Here is a 22,155-nt window from a genome sequence, read left to right as displayed (position 1 = left end):
CCGTACAAATAACAGGCAGGAAAAAGAACAGAGAAAGCAATGCCAAAGGGGCCACACAGATATAAATTTAACTTTCACAATTACTTTGGCTGTAAATCTAGAGCAGACAAAAATTGGTGGGTGTATCATCTTCACTGTGGTTAAGGAAAGTTGCAGGGCACATGGAAATGCTGGATTGTCTTGGACAGCTCTGAATCTAAAACCTCCCAACCAGGGAGAGAGAATGAAGGGAGAAGCTGACTCCTCCTTTAGTACATCCCAAATGGAACAAGGAAAAAGAAATACAAGCTTTTGTAGCTTATGAAGGACAGGTGGAACTAGGAGGGAACTGAGTTGGCCAGTGCCTCATCCCTATGCCTTGACATGGCTCCTTTCTCCAATTCAAGCTGGCACCATGCCTAGGTGCCAGTGACTGCTGGACCTCCCTTCTACTCTCCTCTCTGATTCATTTACCATTTGGTTCCCTTCTGGGACTCTCAGCCCTTATGTGACCATATGTAGACTAATAACCTGCCTAATATTCGCCATAGGTAGCAATTATTCTCTATGACCATAAATTCCTTAAGGTAGCACAGTATATAAGGTCTAAGTGGCAAGATATGCTTTTATCACTTTAACTTTCATGTAAATGTATATAATTCCCAAAAAACCTGAGCTGAGTGGTAACTACTCTCATCCTGAAAAGCAGATACAAATGCCAGGCTGTACTTTCATGCAAGTATATTACGGTAGATGGAATTTCACATAAAGCAGAAACTCTTCATGCTCCAATAATCCCAGGAATTGGAACAGGGAGAATCCTACCCCACTGGGTGACAGTGAATGCAGATCCCACCCTCTTCAGTACAGCAGTAAATCTGCTGATGGACTGAGGAGAAGGGAGACGGAGGCAGATTCATAGAATCAGAAACTGTCAGAGTTGAAAAGGCCTCTGAGACATCATCTAGAATGTAGTGTTTCTCAAACTGGTCTGCAAATCTAGTATCAGGGAGCCACAAAGTCTCATCAAGAAAATTTCTTAGGAATGGTGTAATAAATAATTATTATTTTTAAAAATGTTTAAAAAGAAAAATATTTTTTAAAAAAACAAAACAAACAACAACAACAACAAAAAAAAACAGGCACAGTGGCTCACACCTGTAATCCCAGCACTTTGAGAGGCCAAGGCGAGTAGATCACTTGAGGTCAGGAGTTCAAGACCAGCCTGGACAACATGGTGAAACCCTGTCTCTACTAAAAATACAAAAATTAGCTGGGCGTGGTGGCAGGTGCCTGTAATCCTAGCTACTCAGACAGGAGACGGAGGTTGCAGTGAGCCAAGACTGTGCCACTGCACTCCAGCCTGGGTGATAGAACAAGACTCAATCTCAAAATAAATAAATAACATTTCTATTTTTTGTTTTCATAATAATCTTTTTTTTTTTTTTTTTTTTGAGACGGAGTCTCGCTCTGTCACCCAGGCTGGAGTGCAGTGGCCGGATCTCAGCTCACTGCAAGCTCCGCCTCCCGGGTTCACGCCATTCTCCTGCCTCAGCCTCCCGAGTAGCTGGGACTACAGGCGCCTGCCACCTCGCCCGGCTAAGTTTTTGTATTTTTAGTAGAGACGGGGTTTCACTGTGTTACCCAGGATGGTCTCGATCTCCTGACCTCGTGATCCGCCCGTCTCGGCCTCCCAAAGTGCTGGGATTACAGGCTTGAGCCACCGCGCCCTGCCTCTTTTTAAAAAAAAAAAAAAAAAAAAAAGCAGCATATTCTGGATCATCTAGAGGGCCACTTCATAATCAAGTACTGCCATGCAATCAGTAGCTGTATGTGTGTCTGTGTTCACAGCTGCAGTGAGCCAAATGTCACTTAAAGTGACCATATTTAATTCTTCACGTGTTTCTCAATCTCAGGTCCATGAGCCCTTGAGAGTCCTGTGGAAACATTCTTAGGTGTCTACGGGTCCTCGAGTTTGAGAAACACAGACTAAAACCCAGCATCTTCATTGTGTAGGTCCAGAAAAGTCAATAACTTGTCCAAGACAGTGGCAGAATTAGAGCTAGAAGACAAGCCTCCTGATTTCTAACCCAGGATTCTTTTTTTTTTTTTTCTTCACTGTATCTACTGCCTCTCCATGGGGGAAACAGGATTTTAAACCAATTCTTTGACTTTTCTAATCATATATTTCAAAACAATTTAGCTTACTTCATGAGGATCAAAGGAGTGAACATCAGCAAAAAATCGATAAAACAAATACATTTTTTTTTAAAAAAAGGGAAACCACCACCACACCTCCTTAACTGTGTATAGAGATGGGAGCATTTGCTGGGATACTGACCTTTGAAATGCAGCACATTTTCAGTGATGCTGATGGCAGGGTTCTGTGAAAAGAGACCAAGGATGTAAGAAGGCATTTTAATGAAGAGAAAAAATGAGATTAAACAAGGGGCTTCTTCCCCTCATACTTCTCCCATGAGGACTCAGCCTCCTACTCTGTGCCTCCCCCACAAATATATTTAGTCATTTATTCACATCTGTGTAGGCTTTCTCTATGTCTGTCTGTACCTATCTAAGACTGCAGACTCCTGCCAAGAAGGACCCTAACCTGCTCTAACTGTGCAAACAGTCAAGCACTGAATTACTCCATTCTGAGAATGGCCGATCATGCAAGGTGCTATGTGAGATAATGACAGGGGAATACACAGATCTCCAGGACTCAATCCCTGAGCTGTAGAACAGAGAGAGGTTCCAGTGGGACAGATGAGGCACTTTCTGTGAGAAGATATGAAATAGTTATCAAGAAACATATGGTCAAGACGAAAAAGGTGGTAAAAGGTAGTAAGTGTTAGCAGAGTTGAGAGAGAGAGAGAGAGCATAACAGGAATCGAGTGGTGGGGAAAAGCTCCACAAAAGGTGAGACCTGTACTGCAACCTGAATGATAAATTAATTCCGACAAGTGGAGGAAAGGGCAGAGGATTGCAGGTGGTCAATGAAAATGAAACACGCTGCGCCTGTGTCTCTAACTTAGAGGCTCCAGACTCTCTTAACCTCCAAAGGAAACAAGACTCGGGAGAGGTCAAAATTCTCCAAACTGCTCACTGATTCCCAGAAGTTGCTACACACCTTCAGTTTAGCATCACAATTTAAAATGAAACTACTTAACACTTTTTCCAGTGGATGAGAAACAACTCACCTCCTACTTCCAGCTCAAGGTTAATAAGCAAGAGGCAGCTCGTTCCCAGTGTCATGGTGTTTGTTTTTCTTCTGTGGGCTTAGCTTTCTGTGCTCCTCAACTACAGCTGTCATCTGACCACAACCTCATGAGATTCCAAGCCAGAACAACCCAACAGAGCCCCTCCTGAAGTCCTAACCCACAGAAACTGTGAGAGACAATAATTGATTATTGTTGCTTTAAGCCACTATATATTGGGTGTTTTGCTATGTAGCAACAGATTAACAAATAATTAACTGCAATTATTTCTTTAAATGCTTGGTAGAACTTCCAGGTGAAGCCATTTAGACCTGCAGGTTTCCATGTGGGAAGACTTTTGACTATTGAATCCGTGTATTTAATGCTTACGAGGCTATCCAGGTTTTCTATCTCTTTTATAGAAACTGTCTCTATTTCTTGGAATTTATCCATTTTATCTGATATGAACTTGTTTTAAAATTTTCTTTCCTTTTTTTGAAAAAGTCACCCAGGCTGGAGTGCAATGACTCAGTCTCGGCTAACTGCAATCTCCACCTCCCGGGTTCAAGCAATTCTTCTGCCTCAGCCTCCCAAGTAGCTAGGAGTACAGGCGTGTGCCACCGTGCAGGGCCTAATATTCTCTTAGCTTTTAAATGTCTGTAGCTTTCATGGTTATGTCTTCTTCTTCATTACTGATACGGTTTGTGTCTTAATCTTGTCAATATGTCTAGCAATTTTAATTATCTTTCAAGAACTTTTAGCTTTTTATTGATTTTCTCCACCTCTGCTTTCTATGTCTATTCTTATCTTTATTCTTTCCTTCCTTCAATTTCTTTCGGAGAATTTGCTATTTTTTTTTTCTAACTTCTTGAAATGGAGATTCAAAGGTCATTAATTTTCGGACTATTTTTTTTCTAAGATAATCATCTAAGAATATAAATTTCCTACCAAATCCGACTTTGGCTGCTCTCAAGCTTTGATTACAGTATTTTCCATTCACATCCCTAATTTCCATTATCGTTTTTTCATGGGTTGAGACGGATTTCTTAATTTTCAATTTCCAATTTTCTAGTTATCCTTATGTTATTAACTTCTATCTCAATTGCACTGGGATCAAAGAACATTCTCTGTGTAATTTCAGTCCTGTCAAATGTATGGAGACTTGTTTAGGAAGCAGTATATAGTCAACTTTAGTAAACACTCTCAGTACATTAAAAGAATGTGTATTCTGGAGTTGTTGGGGCCATATTCTTTATATGTCCATTAGGTTTACTGTTAATTATTTGTTCACATAATCTATATCCTTACTGAATTTTGTCTTCTAGCTCTATCAATCACTGGGAAATCACACTATCATAAATTTGTCTATTTCTCCTTGTACGTCTGTTAATTTAGATATGATTGAGGCAACGTTACTAGATGCATATAACCTTTTTTTTTTTTTTTTTTGAGATGGAGTCTCACTCTGTTCCCCAGGCTCACTGCAACCTCCGCCTCCTGGGCTCAAGCAATTCTTCTGCTTCAGCCTCTCAAGTAGCTGGGATTACAGGCGTGCACCACCACACCTGGCTAATTTATTTATTTATTTATTTATTTATTTTCAGTAGAGATGGGATTACACCATATTGGCCAGACTGGTCTCACACTCCTGACATTGTGATCCGCCCACCTCGGCCTCCCAAAGTGCTGGGATTACAGGTGTGAGCCACCGCACCAGGCCGGGTTTTGACTTTACTTCTATCACCTGCGACCTGTCGGGCTGTCAAAACCAAAGTTCAAATTCACTTAGTTGAGCAAATGTTCGCAAGGCAAAAGCAGTTTCCGTGTTCAGCTTATCTCTCTGAGTTCCCAATTTCATTTCTACCTCGTTAACTTTTTGATGTTTTTAAGACATTTTTATTCAATACTTTCCGTTGTTTTTAATAGAAAGCTCAATCTACACAACCTAGTCCATCTCTTACTAGAAAAGAAACTGTGCTTTTGCTTATAAGAAGAGGAGTGAATAGCCAGGCCTGGTACTACGCACCTACAGTCCCAGCTACTCAGGAGGCTGAAGTGGGAGTATCACTTGAACCCAGGGGTTCGAATGCAGCTAGGGGAACATAGCAAGTAGTCAGATCCTGTCTCTAATTCTTTTAAAAAATAAAAAAGAGAAAGAGAGTGGCTGGGCAAGGTAGCTCATGCCTATAATCCCCACACTTCGGGAGGCCTAGGCAAGAGGATCACTTGACCCCAGGAGTTCAAGACTAGCCTGAACAACACAGACCCTGTCTCTACAAAAATAAAAAAAATAGCCAGGTGTGGTGGCACATGCCTGTGGTCCCAGCTACTTGGGAGGCTAAGCTGGAAGGATAACTTGAGCTGAGGAGGTCGAAGCAGCAGTGAGCTTTTATTGCACCACAGCATTCCAACCTGGGTGACAGACTAAGACTCTGTCTCAAAAAAGGAGTGAATACGGAAAAGGGAATAAGAAAACTCAAATTCACAGCAACTGTCTCTCTTTTTTTTGTTTTTGTTTTTGTTTTTGAGACAGAATCTCCCTCTGTCACCCAGGGCTGGAGTGCAGTGGTGCAATCTCGGCTCACGGCAGCCTCCACCTCCCAGGCTCAAGGATCCTCCCACCTTAGCCTCTCAAATATCTGGGACTACAGGTCCACATCACCATGCCTGGCTAATATCTTTTTAAAATTTTTCACAGACACAAGTCTCACTATGTTGCCCAGGCTGGTCCCGAACTCCTGGTCTCAAGCAATCCTCCACCTCAGCCTACCAAACTGCTGGGATTACAGGCATGAGGCACCATGCCCAGCCATCATTTTAAAAATAACAATAAAATCACTTACATCACAAGTCTGTTGTAAGGATTAAATTATAATTGCACACACAGAGCCTGGCAACTAGTAAGAATTCATATTCCGGTTGCTTTTCTTCCTCTGACTAGAGTGCCCATCTAAGTTTCCATGCCTGCTGAACACTACTTCTCTTTCAAAGTTCAGGTCAAATGTTAATTCCTCTTCCCTCCTCCTCACCCTAACATCAGAATCAACAGCTTCCTTCCTACTTTGTATTCACCTTTACTATAATACTTACCACACTGTTCCATAATCATTGTTGATCGTTTAACTGCCCCTCTTGACCTGAGTTCTTTGATGGCAGGGACTGTGTCTTATTCATCTCTATATACCTAATGCCTCAATAATTGTTTAGTGAACTGAAGTCAATTCATCCCATTTTCAGAATCTCTGGCAGAACTACAAAGAGTTCACAATAAACTATCTGCTATCTAACTCTTTGGACAAGAGTTTCCTTTCTCATTCAAATCATTAGTATTTATCTTCCCATCTGTGTGATTAGTATGTGTGCAGAAGAGTTAATATAGCAGTCTTGAGGCTGCAGTCTTTAAAAGTGCCTGCTTCCAAGATCAGCCTTTGGCTGACATCTATCGAGAAACTCAGCCTTCCTCCACCCCCTAACTAATAAGGGTGGTTCAATGTGCCTAAACTGTGACTACAAACAATGTGATTTATGGTGAATATCAACTTTCCTTCTAGGAGTCTGGAATTTTGGTACATGTTAGGCCAAGGTTACCTAAGTAACAAGCCCCCAGTAAAAATCATGGGTACTTGGCCGGGCACAGTGGCTCATGCCTGTAATCCCAAAGGCTAAGGTGGGTGGATCATGAGGTCAGGAGTTTGAGACCAGCCTGACCAATATGGTGAAACCCCGTCTCTCCTTAAAATACAAAAATTAGCCAGGCGTGGTGGCGTGCGCCTGTAATCCCAGCTACTCAGGAGGCTGAGGCAGGAGAATCGCTTGAACCCAGCAGACAGAGGTTGCAGTGAGCCAAGATCGGGCCACTGCACTCCAGCCTCGGTAACAGAGTGAGAATCCGTCTCAAAAAAAAAAAAAAAAAAAAAAAAATCATGGGTATTCAATCACTAATGGGCTTCCCTGGGCAGAAATGTTATACATAAGTCACTGCATTTTTCGTCGCTGGTGGAGCGTGCTCAAGTATACCCCCTCACAGGAGGAAGAGTGACAGAGAGGTTTATACATGGATTTCTCCAGACTCCACTCGTGCTTTTTTTCCTTTGCTGATCCTGTCCTGTATTCTGCAGCTGTGACAAACCTTAGTCATGAGTACAATTATATACTAAGTCCCACGAATCCTTTTAGCAAATCACTGAGCACACTGGTGGCTGCTGGGGACCCCCAACACTGTGTATTTTTAATGTGATCCTTTTCACCCCCATGCTTTATTTTGAAAACTTTTAAATCTACAAAAAAATTTTAAAAATAGGCCAGGCGTCGTGGCTCACGCCTGCAATCCCGGCACTTTGGAAGGCCAAAGCAGGCAGATCCCTTGACGCCAGGAGTTTGGGACCAGTCTGAACTCCAGCCTGGGCGACAGAGCAAGACCCTGTCTCAAGTAAAAAAAGAAAAAATAGTATAATGAAAACTCATATACCTTCTGCCAATTGATTGCTAAATGTCATATTTGTTTTTCTTTTAGGGTGGGGGTAGCCACCATTCTACAAAATATAAAGCTCCCAATATTTGCTTTTTATATGCATACTTTTTTGCTGAATTATTTCAAATGAGCTGCAGACATCATATTTCACCTCCAAATATTTCCTCTCCTAAGAAATTATATTCTCTTGCATAATTATCAAAGCTTTCTAATACCTAAGAACAATAACTCCATATTATCTAATAAAAAATCTACATGAAGAATCGTCTCAAAGATGTTCAATTGTTTCTGTTATTTACTGTAATGCAACCCAACTACTCCAAAACTTGACTTAAAACAACTATTTTATTATCTTACGTGATTCTACAGGTTGACTGGGCTTCAGCTATATAGTTCTATTCCACGTGATGTTGGCTGGGACTATAGTATATTGGGCTGGAATATTCAAGATGGGTCGCTCACTTAGCTCCTAATTGTTGTTGGCTGTCATTGGGGAGTTCAGCTAAAACTGTTGACCAGAATAACTATATTTGGCCATTCCATGTGGCTTGGGTCTCTCGCAGCAGGGCTGCTCAGTTCCGAGAGGGAATGTCTCAAGAGCAAGTGCTCCAAGAGAGAAGAAGTGGAAGCTGGCAGTCCTCTTACAAAGAGCAAGCCTGGAACTGGTCACAGCATCATTTTCCAGCATTCTATTCACTAAGCTGCCAGAGGGCCTGCCCAGATTCAGGGAAAGAGGAAATAAACTGCGAGTCTTGATGGCACTCTTGATGCAGTTATCCTGAAGCCACTATATTTACACTTTTTTAAAAAAATCCAGGATCCAATCCAGGTTCATACACTCCTCTTGATTGTCATGCCTATTTTTATTTAATACAGACTTACACTTTTATTTATTAACCCATGCCAGTTGTCTGGTAAAATGTATCATATTCTGGATTTGTCTGGCCATTCCTTCATATTAACCATTTTTAGCAAAAATATTTCATAGGTGATATGGTTACATATGGCATCCTTATGTTAGATGGTGATGATAAATTTGGTCATTAAATTGAGAAGGTGACTGCCAGAACTTTCCACTGTAGTGTTCCCTTTTGTAATTAGCAAGTTACCTAATAGTGTAATCTGCCATTCCCTCACAACACTCTTTCATCCAATGGTATGGTCAACTATTGTTAATCCTTACCTGATGCAATTTTACACTGGAGGTCACAAAATTATAATTTTCTTTCTTTCTTTTTTTTTTTTTTTTTTGAGACGGAGTTTCCTTGTTACCCAGGCTGGAGTGCAACGGTGCAATCTCAGCTCACCGCAACCTCCACCTCCCAGGTTCAAGCAGTTCTCCTGCCTCAGCCTCCCGAGTAGCTGGGATTACAGACATGTGCAACCATGCCCGGCTAATTTTGTATTTTTAGTAGAGATGGAGTTTCTCCATGTTGGTCAGACTGGTCTCAAACTCCCAACCTCAGGAGATCTGCTGGCCTCGGTCTCCCAAAGTGCTGGGATTACAGGCATGAGCCACTGTGCCCAGCAAAATTATAATTTTCTTTTTTTTCCTTGAGACGGAGTCTAGCTCTGTTGCCCAGGCTGGAGTGCAGTGGCCAGATCTCAGTTCACTGCAAGCCCCGCCTCCCGGGTTCACGCCATTCTCCTGCCTCAGCCTCCCGAGTAGCTGGGAGTACAGGCGCCCGCCACCTCGCCCGGCTAATTTTTTTTTTTTTGTATTTTAGTAGAGACGGGGTTTCACCGTGTTAGCCAGGATGGTCTCGATCTCCTGAACTTGTGATCCGCCCGTCTCGGCCTCCCAAAGTGCTGGGATTACAGGCTTGAGCCACCGCGCCCGGCCGCAAAATTATAATTTTCTAATTCAACCATTCATTTTTCATTTTCTAGTTGGCATTCTTCTGTTAAAAAAAGAGTTTTCCCTTTTTCTCTTCTCTCCCTCTCTTTTTTATTGAAATTTTTATTGAGATAATAGTAGATTCACATGTAGCTCTAAGAAAGAAATATATACACCTACCGTGTACCCACAAAAATAAAAATTTTAAAAAAAGAAATAGTACTGAGAGATCCCTTATACGCTTTGCCTAGTTTCCCCCAATGGTAGCATTTTACAAAACTATAGCATAAAATCAAAATCAGGATACTGACATTGACACAACCCACCTATGTTATTCAGATTTCCCAGTTTTACTTGCATTCGCTTGCAGGTATGTGCATGTGCGTCTGTGTGTTAAGTTCTACACAATTTGATCACATGTACAGGTTCATCTACCTACTGTCACAGTCAAGATACTGAATAGCTCTAGATCCCTCGTGGTGCCTTTGCAAACACCACCAGCCTGTACCCTCTCTGGTCTACATTTCTTTTTTACTATCGCTATGGACTCACGGATTTTCTTTTTTTTTTTTTTTGAGATGGAGTCTCGCTCTGTCACCCAGGCTGGAGTGCAGTGGCGGCAATCTCGGCTCACTGAAATCCGCCTCCCGGGTGGTTCACGCCATTCTCCTGCCTCAGCCTCCCAAGTAGCGGGGACTACAGGCGCTCGCCACCACGCCCAGGTAATTTTTTGTATTTTGTAGTAGAGATGGGGTTTCACCATGTTAGCCAGGAGGGTCTCTATCTCCTGACCTCATGATCCGCCCACCTCGGCCTCCCAAAGTGCTGGGATAACAGGCATGAGCCACTGCACCCGATAGACTCATGGATTTTCTTTTGTGATCCGCTCAGCCAAATTCCATTACCATTATTACTCTTTCTGATGTTCAAATTGTCACCAACTTGGCCAGTAGAAATCCCTTCAAACCAAATCCTGTATGATTCTGACATGACCGTGTACCCTTTGAGGATATTGTTCTTTCTCTGGCACAGATTTGAAATAATTGGCCATTTCTTCAAGGAGGCATAGTTCCTTCGGTTGGAAATGGTAATGTAGAAGCCATGATCTAGGTACACTGAGGTATAGTTAATGTTCATCTTTCAGTGGGCTACCTAGGAATTTTAAAAATGATGATGTCATAGTGAAGTTTCCAAGTCAAGCTATTACAAGGCTTCTCCTTACCTTGTTATTTAAGATTTATATCTCTTAACAGTGAAAATCTTCCTAATAACATTAGCACATTTATGTATTTGTTTTATCCTAAAAAAGTTTCAGAATTAGAATATCAACTTTTTTTGCCAACAGTAAACCTACTACTTACTTGCAGAAGTTTCTTTGTGGAAAATAAGAAAAAAGATAGAAAATTTATATTCAATTAAAAAAAAAAAAGGAAAGGGAAAAATAACCCTTCTAAGTGCAACATTTAATTGCAGTTCTTTTTGTCCTTAGAATATATTCCAGTAAAAGGGGGGAAGGTTGACTTTTAAAAAGGACATAATCTACTAAAGAACCAGAGTACTATGTTCAAATATTATTTGTATTGATTAATTTATCCGTAAGATTTTATCATCAATTTGATATACAGTTAGGTCCTTTTGGTTCTGTTTATTTAATTTGCTTTTTACTTTTTTTTTTTTTTTTTGAGACAGAGTGTCACTCTGTCGCCAGGTTGGAGTGCAGTGGCGCGATCTCGGCTTACTGCAACCTCTGCCTCCCAGGTTCAAGCGATTCTCCTGCCTCAGCCTCCTGAGTAGCTGGGATTACAGGCATGTGCCACTACGCCCAGCTAATTTCTGTATTTGTAGTAGAGACAGGGTTTCCCCATGTTGGCCAGGATGGTCTCGATCTCTTGACCTTGTGGTCTGCCCGCCTCGGCCTCCCAAAGTGCTGGGATTACAGGCGTGAGCCACCAGGCCTGGCCTCCTTTTTTTTTTTTTTTTTAAATACAATTTTATCTTTGAATATGTAAAACATTCCCATTGTTCAAAATTCAAACTTTATGAAATGATTTCCTCAGAAGTCTTGCTCCCAAACCCATCCTCCTCTACCACATTCCTATTCCCCACATACCAGTAACCATTTCATTCACTTCTGGTTTATTTATTCTCTGTATATGCGTATTTTGCAAAAATTCACAAATATATTTAGATATTCCTATTTTCATCCAGGCACAGTGACTTATGCCTGTAATCCCAGCACTTTGGGGGACCAAGGCGGTTAGATCGCTTGAGCTCAAGAGTTCGAAACCAGCCTGGGCAATATGGTGAAACCCTGTCTCTACAAAAAATACAAAAATTAGCCTGGCGTGGTGGCATGTGCCTGTAGTCCCAGCTACTTGGGAGACTGAGGTAGGAGGATCGCTTGCGCCTGGAAGGTGGAGACTGCAGTAAGCCAGGATCACACCACGGCACTCCAGCCTGGGTGACAGAGTGAGATCCTGTCTCAAACAAACATACAAAACAATTCGCTCTGTTGCCCAGGCTGGGGTGCAGTGGCCGGATCTCAGCTCACTGCAAGCTCCGCCTCCTGGGTTTACGCCATTCTCCTGCCTCGCCTCCCGAGTAGCTGGGACTACAGGCACCCGCCACCTCGACCAGCTAGTTTTTTGTATTTTTTCGTAGAGACGGGGTTTCACCGTGTTAGCCAGGATGATCTCGATCTCCTGACCTTGTGATCCGCCCGTCTCGGCCTCCCAAAGTGCTGGGATTACAGGCTTGAGCCACCGCGCCCGGCCTTTTTTTTTTTTTTTTTTTTTTTTTTTTTTTTTTTTTTTGAGACGGAGTCTCTGTCCCCAGGCTGGAGTAAGTACAGTGGTGTGATCTTGGCTCACTGCAACCTCTGCCTCCTGGGTTCAAGCAATTCTCCTGCCTCAGCCTCCCGAGTAGCTGGGACTACAGGCGCAAGCCACCATACCCCGCTAATTTTTGTATTTTTAGTAGAGACAGGGTTTCACCATGTTAGTCAGGATGGTCTCATTCTCTTGACCTTGTGGTCTACCCACCTGGGCCTCCCAAAGTGCTGGGATTACAGGCGGGAGCCACCGCACCCAGCCAAAACAGATATTCTTACTTTCCCTCCTTTCTATACAAAAAGTAGCATACAATATACATTCTTATACATCTTGCTTTTTTTTTTTCATCTAAATAAATCCTTGTGAGTTCATAAAGATCTTACTCTTTCTTGTTATAGCTGTATAACACTCAACTGGGTGTATGTATCTGTTGGTATTGTCTTCTAATTCCCCCTTTTGGGGACATAGACAATTTCAAAGAATACTAACCAACTTGAGGTTACTATAAGACCACGGTAAAATGAAACAAAACAAGACCATTGCATAAATTTGTCTAATGACAGGTCACTATGCCAACCACAAAATACCAAATCATAGAACTGTCCCTGCTTTCTGTCAACATCCAATCTATAGCAGACCCCACTTCCTTAGACACCCCCACCATTACCCAACCAAAGCCCAAATCCCATATAACGAGGTCTTTTTTAACACCCTCTTACTGAGATACCACGTATTTCCCTACAGTGTGTGTTTTCCCTCACTGGAACAAGCAATAAACCCACCTTATTTAACTACAAGGTGTGTTTTGGTGATCTTTGGCTGAACAGCATTGACAGTTTAAATAAACTCTCAGAGAGCTCTTTCAATAAATTTAAAATGCTCAAAGTAATAAGAAAGCTTATATCACAGTATAATCAGCAGCATTTTTCCCCTCATTATCATGAGGGAAAAAAATAAAATAGTGGTGGATTTTGCAATCAATTAAGTCTAAGATATCATAAAATTCTATTTTCACCGAGACTACTGCCCTGAACTCTGTATTTGTATAGTTATATCACTAGTTCACATTTTCACATGGAAATTGTTTAAAACAAGACTCTCAAACTAGTATGTCCAAAAGGGGACTCTTGATTTTGGCCCCTAAACCTCTTCTGCAGTCTTAATCATTTCAGTAAACTGTACTGTCATCTACTCTGTGCTTAAATCAAAATCCTAAGACTAGTCATTAATTCTTTTCTCTTCCTCTCCAACAAGTCCATCAAGGCCTCAAGGTTCTCTTCAGATATATCTCAAATGTGTCCATGGCTCTCCACCCCCACAACCCTAAACTGAGCCACCTCATCTCTCACCCATACTACTATAACAGCCTCCCTAAATGGTTTTCTAGAGTTCACTTTGCCCCTTTATAATCCACATAGAAGCCAGAATAATCTTTTTTGAAACACAAATCCTACAAAGTCACTTCTCTGCTTAAAACTCTTTAATAGTTTCCCATTGCTCTTACAATAAAACCCAAGCTCCTTACCATGGCAACAAGGCTCTACATGACCTACATCTTGCAAACCCTTCTATCCTCGTCTCCCTCTAACTTATTCCTCACTATGCTCCAAACATACTAATATCCTTTCTGCTCCTGGAACCCCCACTAAGCCTTTGCCTGCCTCTAAGTCTGTGGACTTGTTGGAATGTTCTTCCCCCAGCTTTCTGCACAATTTATCTTTCAAGTTTCACCCAGCTAGAATATCACCTCTTCAAGGAAGTCTTCCCTGACCACTCTATTTAAAATAGACTCTACCAATTATTCTCTATTTCATCACCCTCTTTATTTCCCTCATAGCACTTTATCTAGGTAATTATTTATTAACATATCTATTGCCTGTCTCCCTCCATCTGAAGGTAGTGCCTTTACATGTGTTGCTCACTACTGAATATCTAGTACTTAGCACTATGCCTGGAGCGGTCAACAGTTACAAGATTATTTAACTTACTGCTTTATAAGTACTTTTGTACTGTGGTAATAAACAACTTAGACTTACTGATTTCTGTTATGAAATATTTCAAGCAATCAGACAAACAGAAAAATATAGCAAACACCACTATACCTAACATCAATTAGCATTTTGTTTTATTTGCCTCAATTTTTAAAAAAAGAAATAAAACAGACACAGATACATTATATAATTACTCAATCCCAATACCCTCTCTCCCTCAAACATGCCCCAACTTTGCAGGTAACCACTCTTCCAGCATTGGAGTTTGTCATTTCCACTGTATTTCTTTATTCACTTACAACATGTTGGGCATTCACAATATACAGTATGATTTTACATGTCACATAAATAATTTCATACTGCCTGTATCATTCTTCAACTTGCTTATTTGATATTATATTTCTAAGCTTTAATTCCATAAAGATGGTTCTGTTTCGTTCATCGTGGCTGTTGTACAGTGTGCCATTGTATAAATATACCACAATTTATCCATTTTCCAGCTGACAAAAATTGAGGCTGCTTTCAATCTTTTGCTGTAATGAACATTCTACCTCCACCTGCATATGTGTAAGAGCTTCTCTAAAAAAACAAAACTTCCAAGTCATAAAGACATACAACTTCAGCTTGACAACATGGTGCGGAACTGTTCTCCAAATCAGTTGTGCCGATTAGTACTTCCACCAACTGTATAAAAAAATGTCCGGCCGGGTGCGGTGGCTCACGCGTGTAATCCCAGCACTTTGGGAGGCCGAGGCGGGCGGATCACGAGGTCAGGAGATCAAGACCATCCTGGCTAACACGGTGAAATCCCGTCTCTACCAAAAATACAAAAAAATTAGCCGGGCGTGGTGGCGGGTGCCTGCAGTCCCAGCTACTCGGGAGGCTGAGGCAGGAGAATGGCGTGAACCCCGGAGGCGGAGCTTGCAGTGAGCCGAGATCGCGCCACTGCACTCCAGCCTGGGTGACAGAGCGAGACTCTGTCTCGAAAAAAAGAAAAAAAAAAAATGTCCGGCCGAGCACGGTGGCTCACATCTGCAATCCTAGCACTTTGGGAGGCCAAGGCAGGCAGATTACTTGAGGTCAGGAGTTCGAGACCAGCATGGCCAACATGGTGAAACCCCGTCTCTACTAAAAATACAAAAATTAGCAGGGCGTGATGGTGGGCGCCGGTAGTCCCAGCTACCTGGGAGGCTGAGGCGAGAGAATCACTTGAGCCCGGGAGGTAGAGACTGCAGTGAGCGGAGATCTCGCCACTGCACTCCAGCCTGGGCAACAGGGTGAGACTCTGTCTCAAAAAAAAAAAATGTCCTGTCGCTGAACATTCTCACAAACACTTAGTCATGTCAGGCTTTTTCATTTTTCCCACTCTAATGTGAGAAACAGTATCCTATCATTTTAATTTACAGGCACACCTTGGAGCTATTGTAGGTTTTGTTCCAGACCACCACAATAAAGCTAATATCACAATAAAGTGAGTCACACAAATTTTTTGGTTTCTCGGTATATATAAATGTTATGTTTATATTATACTATAGTCTATTAAGTATGCAGTATTATTCTAAAAAACAGTGTACATACCTTAACTTTAAAATATTTCATTGCTAAAAAATGCTAATGATCATGTGAGCTTTCAGGGAGTTGTAATCTTTCTGCTAGTGGCGGGTCCTGCCTCAATGTTGATGGCTGTGGACTGATCCAGGTGGTGACTGCTGAAGGCTGGGGTGGCTGTGACAATTTCTTAAAGGAGGACAACAATGAAGTTTGTCTCATTGATTGAGTCTTCCTTTCACTAAAGATTTCTTTGCAGCATGCAATGCTCTTTGATACTGTTTTACCCAGAGGAGAACTTCTTTTAAAATCAGAGCATCCTCTCAACCCCGCCACTACTTTATTAACTAAGTTTATGAAATAGTATAAATCCTTCGTTGTCATTTCAAGAATGTTCAGAGCATCTTCATCAGAAATAGATTCCATTTCAATAAATCACTTTCTTTGCTCATCCATAAGCAGCAACTCCTCATCCCTTCAAGTTTTATCATGAGATTACTGCATTCAGTTACACCTTCAGGCTCCACTTCTAAGTCTAGTTCTCTTGCTATTTCCACCACACCTGCAGTTACTACCTCCACTGAAGTCTTGAACCCCTCAAAATCATCCATGAGGGTTGGATTCCACTTCTTCCAAACTCCTGTTCATTTTTATATTTTGACCTCTTCCTATGAATCACAAATGTTCTTAATGGTATCTAGAATGGTGAATCCTTTCCAGAAGGTTTTCAATTGACTTTGCCCAGACCCATCACAGCATCACTACCTACGACAGTTTTAACCTTACGGAAAGTATTTTCTGAATAAGACCTGACAGTCAAAATTACTTCTTGATCCATGGGCTGCAGAAGGAATGTTATGTTAGCAGGCATGAAAACAACATTAATCTCCTTGACATTTCCATCAGCACTCTTAGGTGGGACTAGGTGCACTGTCAATGAGCAGTAGTATTTTGAAAGGAATACATATTTTTTTTTCTGAGAAGTTGGCCTCAACAGTGGGTTTAAAATATTCAGTAAACCATTCTGTAAACAAATGTGCTATCATCCAGGAGTCGTTGTTCCACTTACAGAGCATAGGCAGAGTAGATTTAGCATAATACCTTTTTTTTTTTTTTTTTGAGACAGAGTCTCGCTCCATTGCCCAGGCTGGAGTGCAGTGGTGCGATCTCGGCTCACTGCAACCTCTGCCTCCCAGATCCAAGCGATTCTCCTGCCTCAGCCTCCCAAGTAGCTGGGATTAAAGGCGCCCACCACCATGCCCAGCTAATTTTTTGTATTTTTTAGTAGAGATGGGGTTTCACCATGTTGGTCAGCCTGGTCTTGAACTCCTGACCTCAGGTGATCCACCCGCCTTGGTCTCCCAAAGTGCTGAGGGATTACAGACATGAGCCACCACGCCCGGCTGATTTAACATAATTCTTAAGGGCCCTAGGATTTTCAGAATGGTAAAGGGGCACTGGCTTCAACTTCAAGCCACCAGCTGCATTAGCCCCTAACAAAAGAGTCAGACTGTCCTGTGAAGCTTTGAGGCCAGGCATTGACTTCTCCTCTCTAAATATGAAAGTCCTCCATGGCATCTTCTTCAGTAGAAGGCTGTTACATTGAAAATCTGTTGTTCAGTGTAGCCACCTTCATCAAGGATCTTAGTTAGATCTTCTGGATAACTTGCTGCAGTTTCTACAATCAGCACTTGTAGCTTCACTTTGCACTTTTATGTTACGGAGCCTTTCCTTAAGCCGCATAAATCAACTTCTGCTAGCTTCAAATTTCTCTTCTGCAGCTTCCTCACCTCTCAGCCTTCACAGAACTGAAAGAGTTGGGGCCTTGTTCTGGATTAGGCTTTGGCTTAACAGAATGTCATGGGCCGGGTGCGGTGGCTCACGCCTGTAATCCCAGCACTTTGGGAGGCCGAGACAGGTGGATCACGAGGTGAGGAGATCGAGACCATCCTGGCTAACACAGTGAAACCCCATCTCTACTAAAAATACAAAAAAATTAGCTGGGCGTAGTGGCGGGCAGGCTGAGGCAGGAGAATGGCGTGAACCCGGGAGGTGGAGCTTCCAGTGAGCCGAGATCGTGCCACCGCACTCCAGCCTAGGCAACTGAGCGAGACTCCATCTCAAAAAAAAAAAAAAAAAAGAGAATGTCATGGCTGAATTATATTCTATCCAGACCAAACTTTCTCCATATCATCAATATGACTATTTTGCTTTCTTATCATTTGTGTGTTCACTGGAGTAGCACTTTTAATTTCCTTCAAAAACTGTTTCTTTGCATTCACAACTTGGCTGTTTGGTGCAAGAGGCGTAGCTTTCAGCCTGTCTCAGTTTTGACATGCTTTCCTCACTAAGCTTAATGATTTACAGCTTTTGATTTAAAGTGAGACATGTGCAACTCTTCATTTTAACACTTAGAAGCCATTGTATGGCTTTTTTGTTTTGTTTTGTTTTTGACACAGTCTCACTCTGCCACTGGAGTGCAGTGGCGTGATCTGGGCTCACTGCAACTTCAGCCTCCCAGGTTCAAGTGATTCTCCTGCCTTAGCCTCCTGAGTAGTTAGGATTACAGGCACCCACCACCACACCTGGCTAATTTTTGTATTTTTTTAGGAGAGACGGGGTTTTACCATGTTGGTCAGGCTGGTCTCCTGACCTCAAGTGATCCCCCCACCACAGCCTCCCAAGGTGCTGAGATTACAGGCATGAGCCATCACACCCGGCCCCACTGTAGGGTTATTAACTGGCCTAATTTCAATATTGTTGTGTCTCAGAGGACAGAGGCCCAAGGAGAGGGAGAGAGATGGAGGAATGGCCAGTGAGAGCAGTCAGAACACACACATTTATCGATTAAGTTCACCATCTTATATAGGTGTATTTCATTTTGCCACAAAACGATCACAATAGTGGCTGGGCACAGTGGCTCACACCTGTAATTCCAACACTTTGGGAGGCCGAGGTGGCAGACCACTTGAGCTTAGGAGCTCGAGACCAGCCTGGACAACATGGCAAAACCTTGTCTCTACAAAAAATACAAAAACTAGCTGGGCACAGTGGCACACGCCTGCAGTTCCAGCTACTCGGGAAGCTGAGGTGGAAGGAACATTTGAGGCTGGGAGGGGGAGGTTGCGGTGGGCCAAGATCACACTACTGCACTCCAGCCTGGGTGACAGAGTGAGACCCTGTCTCAAAACTAAATTAATTAATTAATTAATTTAATAAACAATCACAATAGTAACATTAAGGCTAGGCACAGTGGTTCAAGCCTGTAATCTCAGGGATCTGGGAGGCCAAGGCAAGAGAATTGCTTGAGTCCAGGAGTTTAAGACCAGCCTGGCCAACATAATAAGACCCCACCTCTAAAAAAATTTTAAAAATTAAAAATTAGCTAGGCAGGTACCTATAGTCCTACTAGGGAGGCTGAGCCAGGAGGACTGCTCAAGCCCAGGAGTTCAAGGCTACAGTGAGCTATGATCACATTGCTGCACTCCAATCTGAGCAACAGAGTGAGACTCTGTCTCAAAAAAAAAAAAAGTAACATCAAAGATCACTGATCACAGATCACCAGAACAGATATAATAATAATGAAAAAATCTGAACTATTCCAAGAATTAACAAAATACAACACAGAGACACTAAGTGAACACATGCTGTTGGAAAAATGACCCCAACAGACTGTTGCCACAACCTTCAGTTTGTCAAACCCGCATTATCTGCAAAGCACAATAAAGCAAAGCACAATAAAACAAGGTATGCCTCTACATGTGCCTGATCATAATTGCAATTCAGCATCTTTTCAGACTTACTGGTCATTCTTGTTTCCTTTTACTCTGAAATGTTTATATTATCTGCCCCTTTTTCTTTTGGGTAATATGTCTTTTGCTTATTGGTCTGTAGGTGTTCTTTAAATATTCATGGTATTAGTCATCTCTCAGTGATATGCACTGCAAATGTCTTCTTCAAGTTTGTCTTAAATGTGTCAATATTTGTCTTTAGGGTTTGCATCTTGCTTAGCACATTCTCCCACTTTCCAATATTATAAAGATAGTCTCCTATATTTCTTTTTAGTAGTTTTGCTTTATACATTTAGGTCATTAATCCACCTGAAACTGATTTTTGTGTATGGCATAAGGCAGGATCTTATTTTCTTTTTGCCATTTGGATGACCAGTTGTCCCAGTACAATTTCCTGAATAGGTCATTCTCTCCTCATTAATTTGTAAGAGCGCCTCTTGTCATACCTTAACTTTTCATATATGAAAAGGTCTACTAATAGGCTCTATTCTTCCATTGCTCTGTGTCCATCCCTCTCATCTAAGGTTTAATATCACAATCATCATAATCACTCACTTGAACTGCACACTAGAATTTGCAAAGCACTTTCAAATCCATTTTCCAATTCAAATCTCAAAATAGTCCTATGAGTTAGGCACTACTGTTCATATCCGTCTGGATGAAGAGCCGCAGGTTCATAAAGGTTAAGTGAATCATGGTCACCAGAGCGTAAGTGTAAGAACAAGGACCCAATCTCATGTGTTCAGTTAGCACTCTTTCCACCAGACTCTGTTAGGTAAGGATAGGAACAATAACTTTCAAACAGCTCTCAAACACAGCTACACTCTGTTCTCTGTTCACAACACCCAAAACAAGCACCTTGTAAATAAACCAATGCTTTAACAACTACATTTTTCGGGACAAACATGTTCATTATGCTCATCATGAAAATAAATTCGATTTTGAAAGTAACACTGCCTTAGCTGGCCTCTTTGCTACTATTCACCTCAAGCACAGACAATGCCACTGCTGAAGTCTTTATTGTCCACCATTTCTCCTCACATCAGCCGTGTTCTCTCATAGTCACTAGCCCTGCAGTTCCAAAGACAGAATAGAGATGTGACAGCTGGACAGTTCTCTGTGTCAGGACGGAGAGAGACAGAGCCAATGCCTCCAAACTGGAACTTAACACTTTAAAACTCACATTTACACATAAGCTGTGGGACATGCTACAGAAAGCAGGGAGTGTTAAAGTGCTGTCCAAGAACCCCACACCTAGCTTAATGACAGACAAGAGTAGGTACTCCATAAACGATTTTTACTGAACAAATAAATGAAGCGCTTCATCCAGAGCCAGAACCACGGGTTTATTTTCTTTTTTTTAATAACAAATCTGCACATGTATAACCACTGATTTCAACAGGCTCTGCATAGAGCAATCAGTTGAGAAAGACAAAAAAAAAAAAAAAAAAAAGGCGACCCCTGACACTCAGAAGCAGGCATAGCACTCACAGCCAGGCCATGTTATTCTCCTATGGGACATAAACAATCTCACAGAATACCAACCTCAGACAAGGTTACTCTGAAATCTTCATAAAATGAGACAGAGGCCATTTCACAACTTTGTTATAAGCACAGAGAAATACATAGTGGCTATGCCACCCATGAAATCCCAAATACCCTCTGGCCAAATTGAGTGACTGCTACTCCTATAGCAATTACAGTTTTGTTCTTATACTAGTCTCCCTGCCCTATAGATAAGATTTATTCACATACCCAACTACAAAACTCCCATATTTTCTTACAGGATCTTCTCTAAAGTAAAACTCCAACCTCCTTAACCCTCCCCTTCCCTAATCACCAACACCCAAATCCTATAATCAGTTCTAACACCCTCCTAATGAAACACCCCAGGGTTCCCCATGGAGTATGCTCTCTCTTGATGCAATGAGTAATAAACCCAACTTGTTTAACTACCGGTATGTTATTGGTGGCCTTTGGGCATTGACACGGTTTAAGTCAGACATTACAAGTGTCTAAAAGTCTATGCCTTTCTCTTTCTGGAACATTCTCCCAGTCTTAGTTTGACGAAAATAAATCGCATTTCTGGAAGTCACCACTAACTAAATTTTTTTTTTTTTTGAGACAGAGTCTCGCTTTGTCGCCCAGGCTGGAGTGCAGTGGCCGGATCTCAGCTCACTGAAGCTCCGCCTCCCAGGTTTATGCCATTCTCCTGCCTCAGCCTCCCGAAGAGCTGGGACTACAGGCACCCGCCACCTTGCCCGGCTAGATTTTTGTATTTTTTTTTAGTAGAGACGGGGTTTCACCATGTTAGCCAGGATGGTCTTGATCTCCTGACCTCGTGATCCGCCCATCTCGGCCTCCCAAAGTGCCGGGATTACAGGCTTGAGCCACCGCGCCCGGCCCACCACTAACTAAATTAAAGAAAGGTAACAAATTCCTTTAACACCAGATACCTGGTCCAACATCCAACTCCAATTCTACCAATAAACATACTCCTACACAAAACTTTT

General features: G+C 42.0%; 1 protein-coding gene across 1 annotated transcript in view; it reads right to left on the bottom strand.

The window, feature by feature from the left end:
- The window catches only part of HACD3 (3-hydroxyacyl-CoA dehydratase 3), a 48,078-nt gene that overhangs the window by 23,510 nt on the left and 2,413 nt on the right, over positions 1 to 22,155 (bottom strand). The window contains 1 exon segment of the mRNA NM_001266546.1: positions 2,321 to 2,363. Coding sequence (NP_001253475.1) covers positions 2,321 to 2,363 — 43 coding nt within the window.

The sequence above is a fragment of the Macaca mulatta genome, chromosome 7 (genome assembly GCF_049350105.2).
Source record: "Macaca mulatta isolate MMU2019108-1 chromosome 7, T2T-MMU8v2.0, whole genome shotgun sequence".
NCBI classification, from domain to species: Eukaryota; Metazoa; Chordata; class Mammalia; order Primates; family Cercopithecidae; genus Macaca; species Macaca mulatta.
This window is presented reverse-complemented; position numbering and strand designations above follow the sequence as displayed.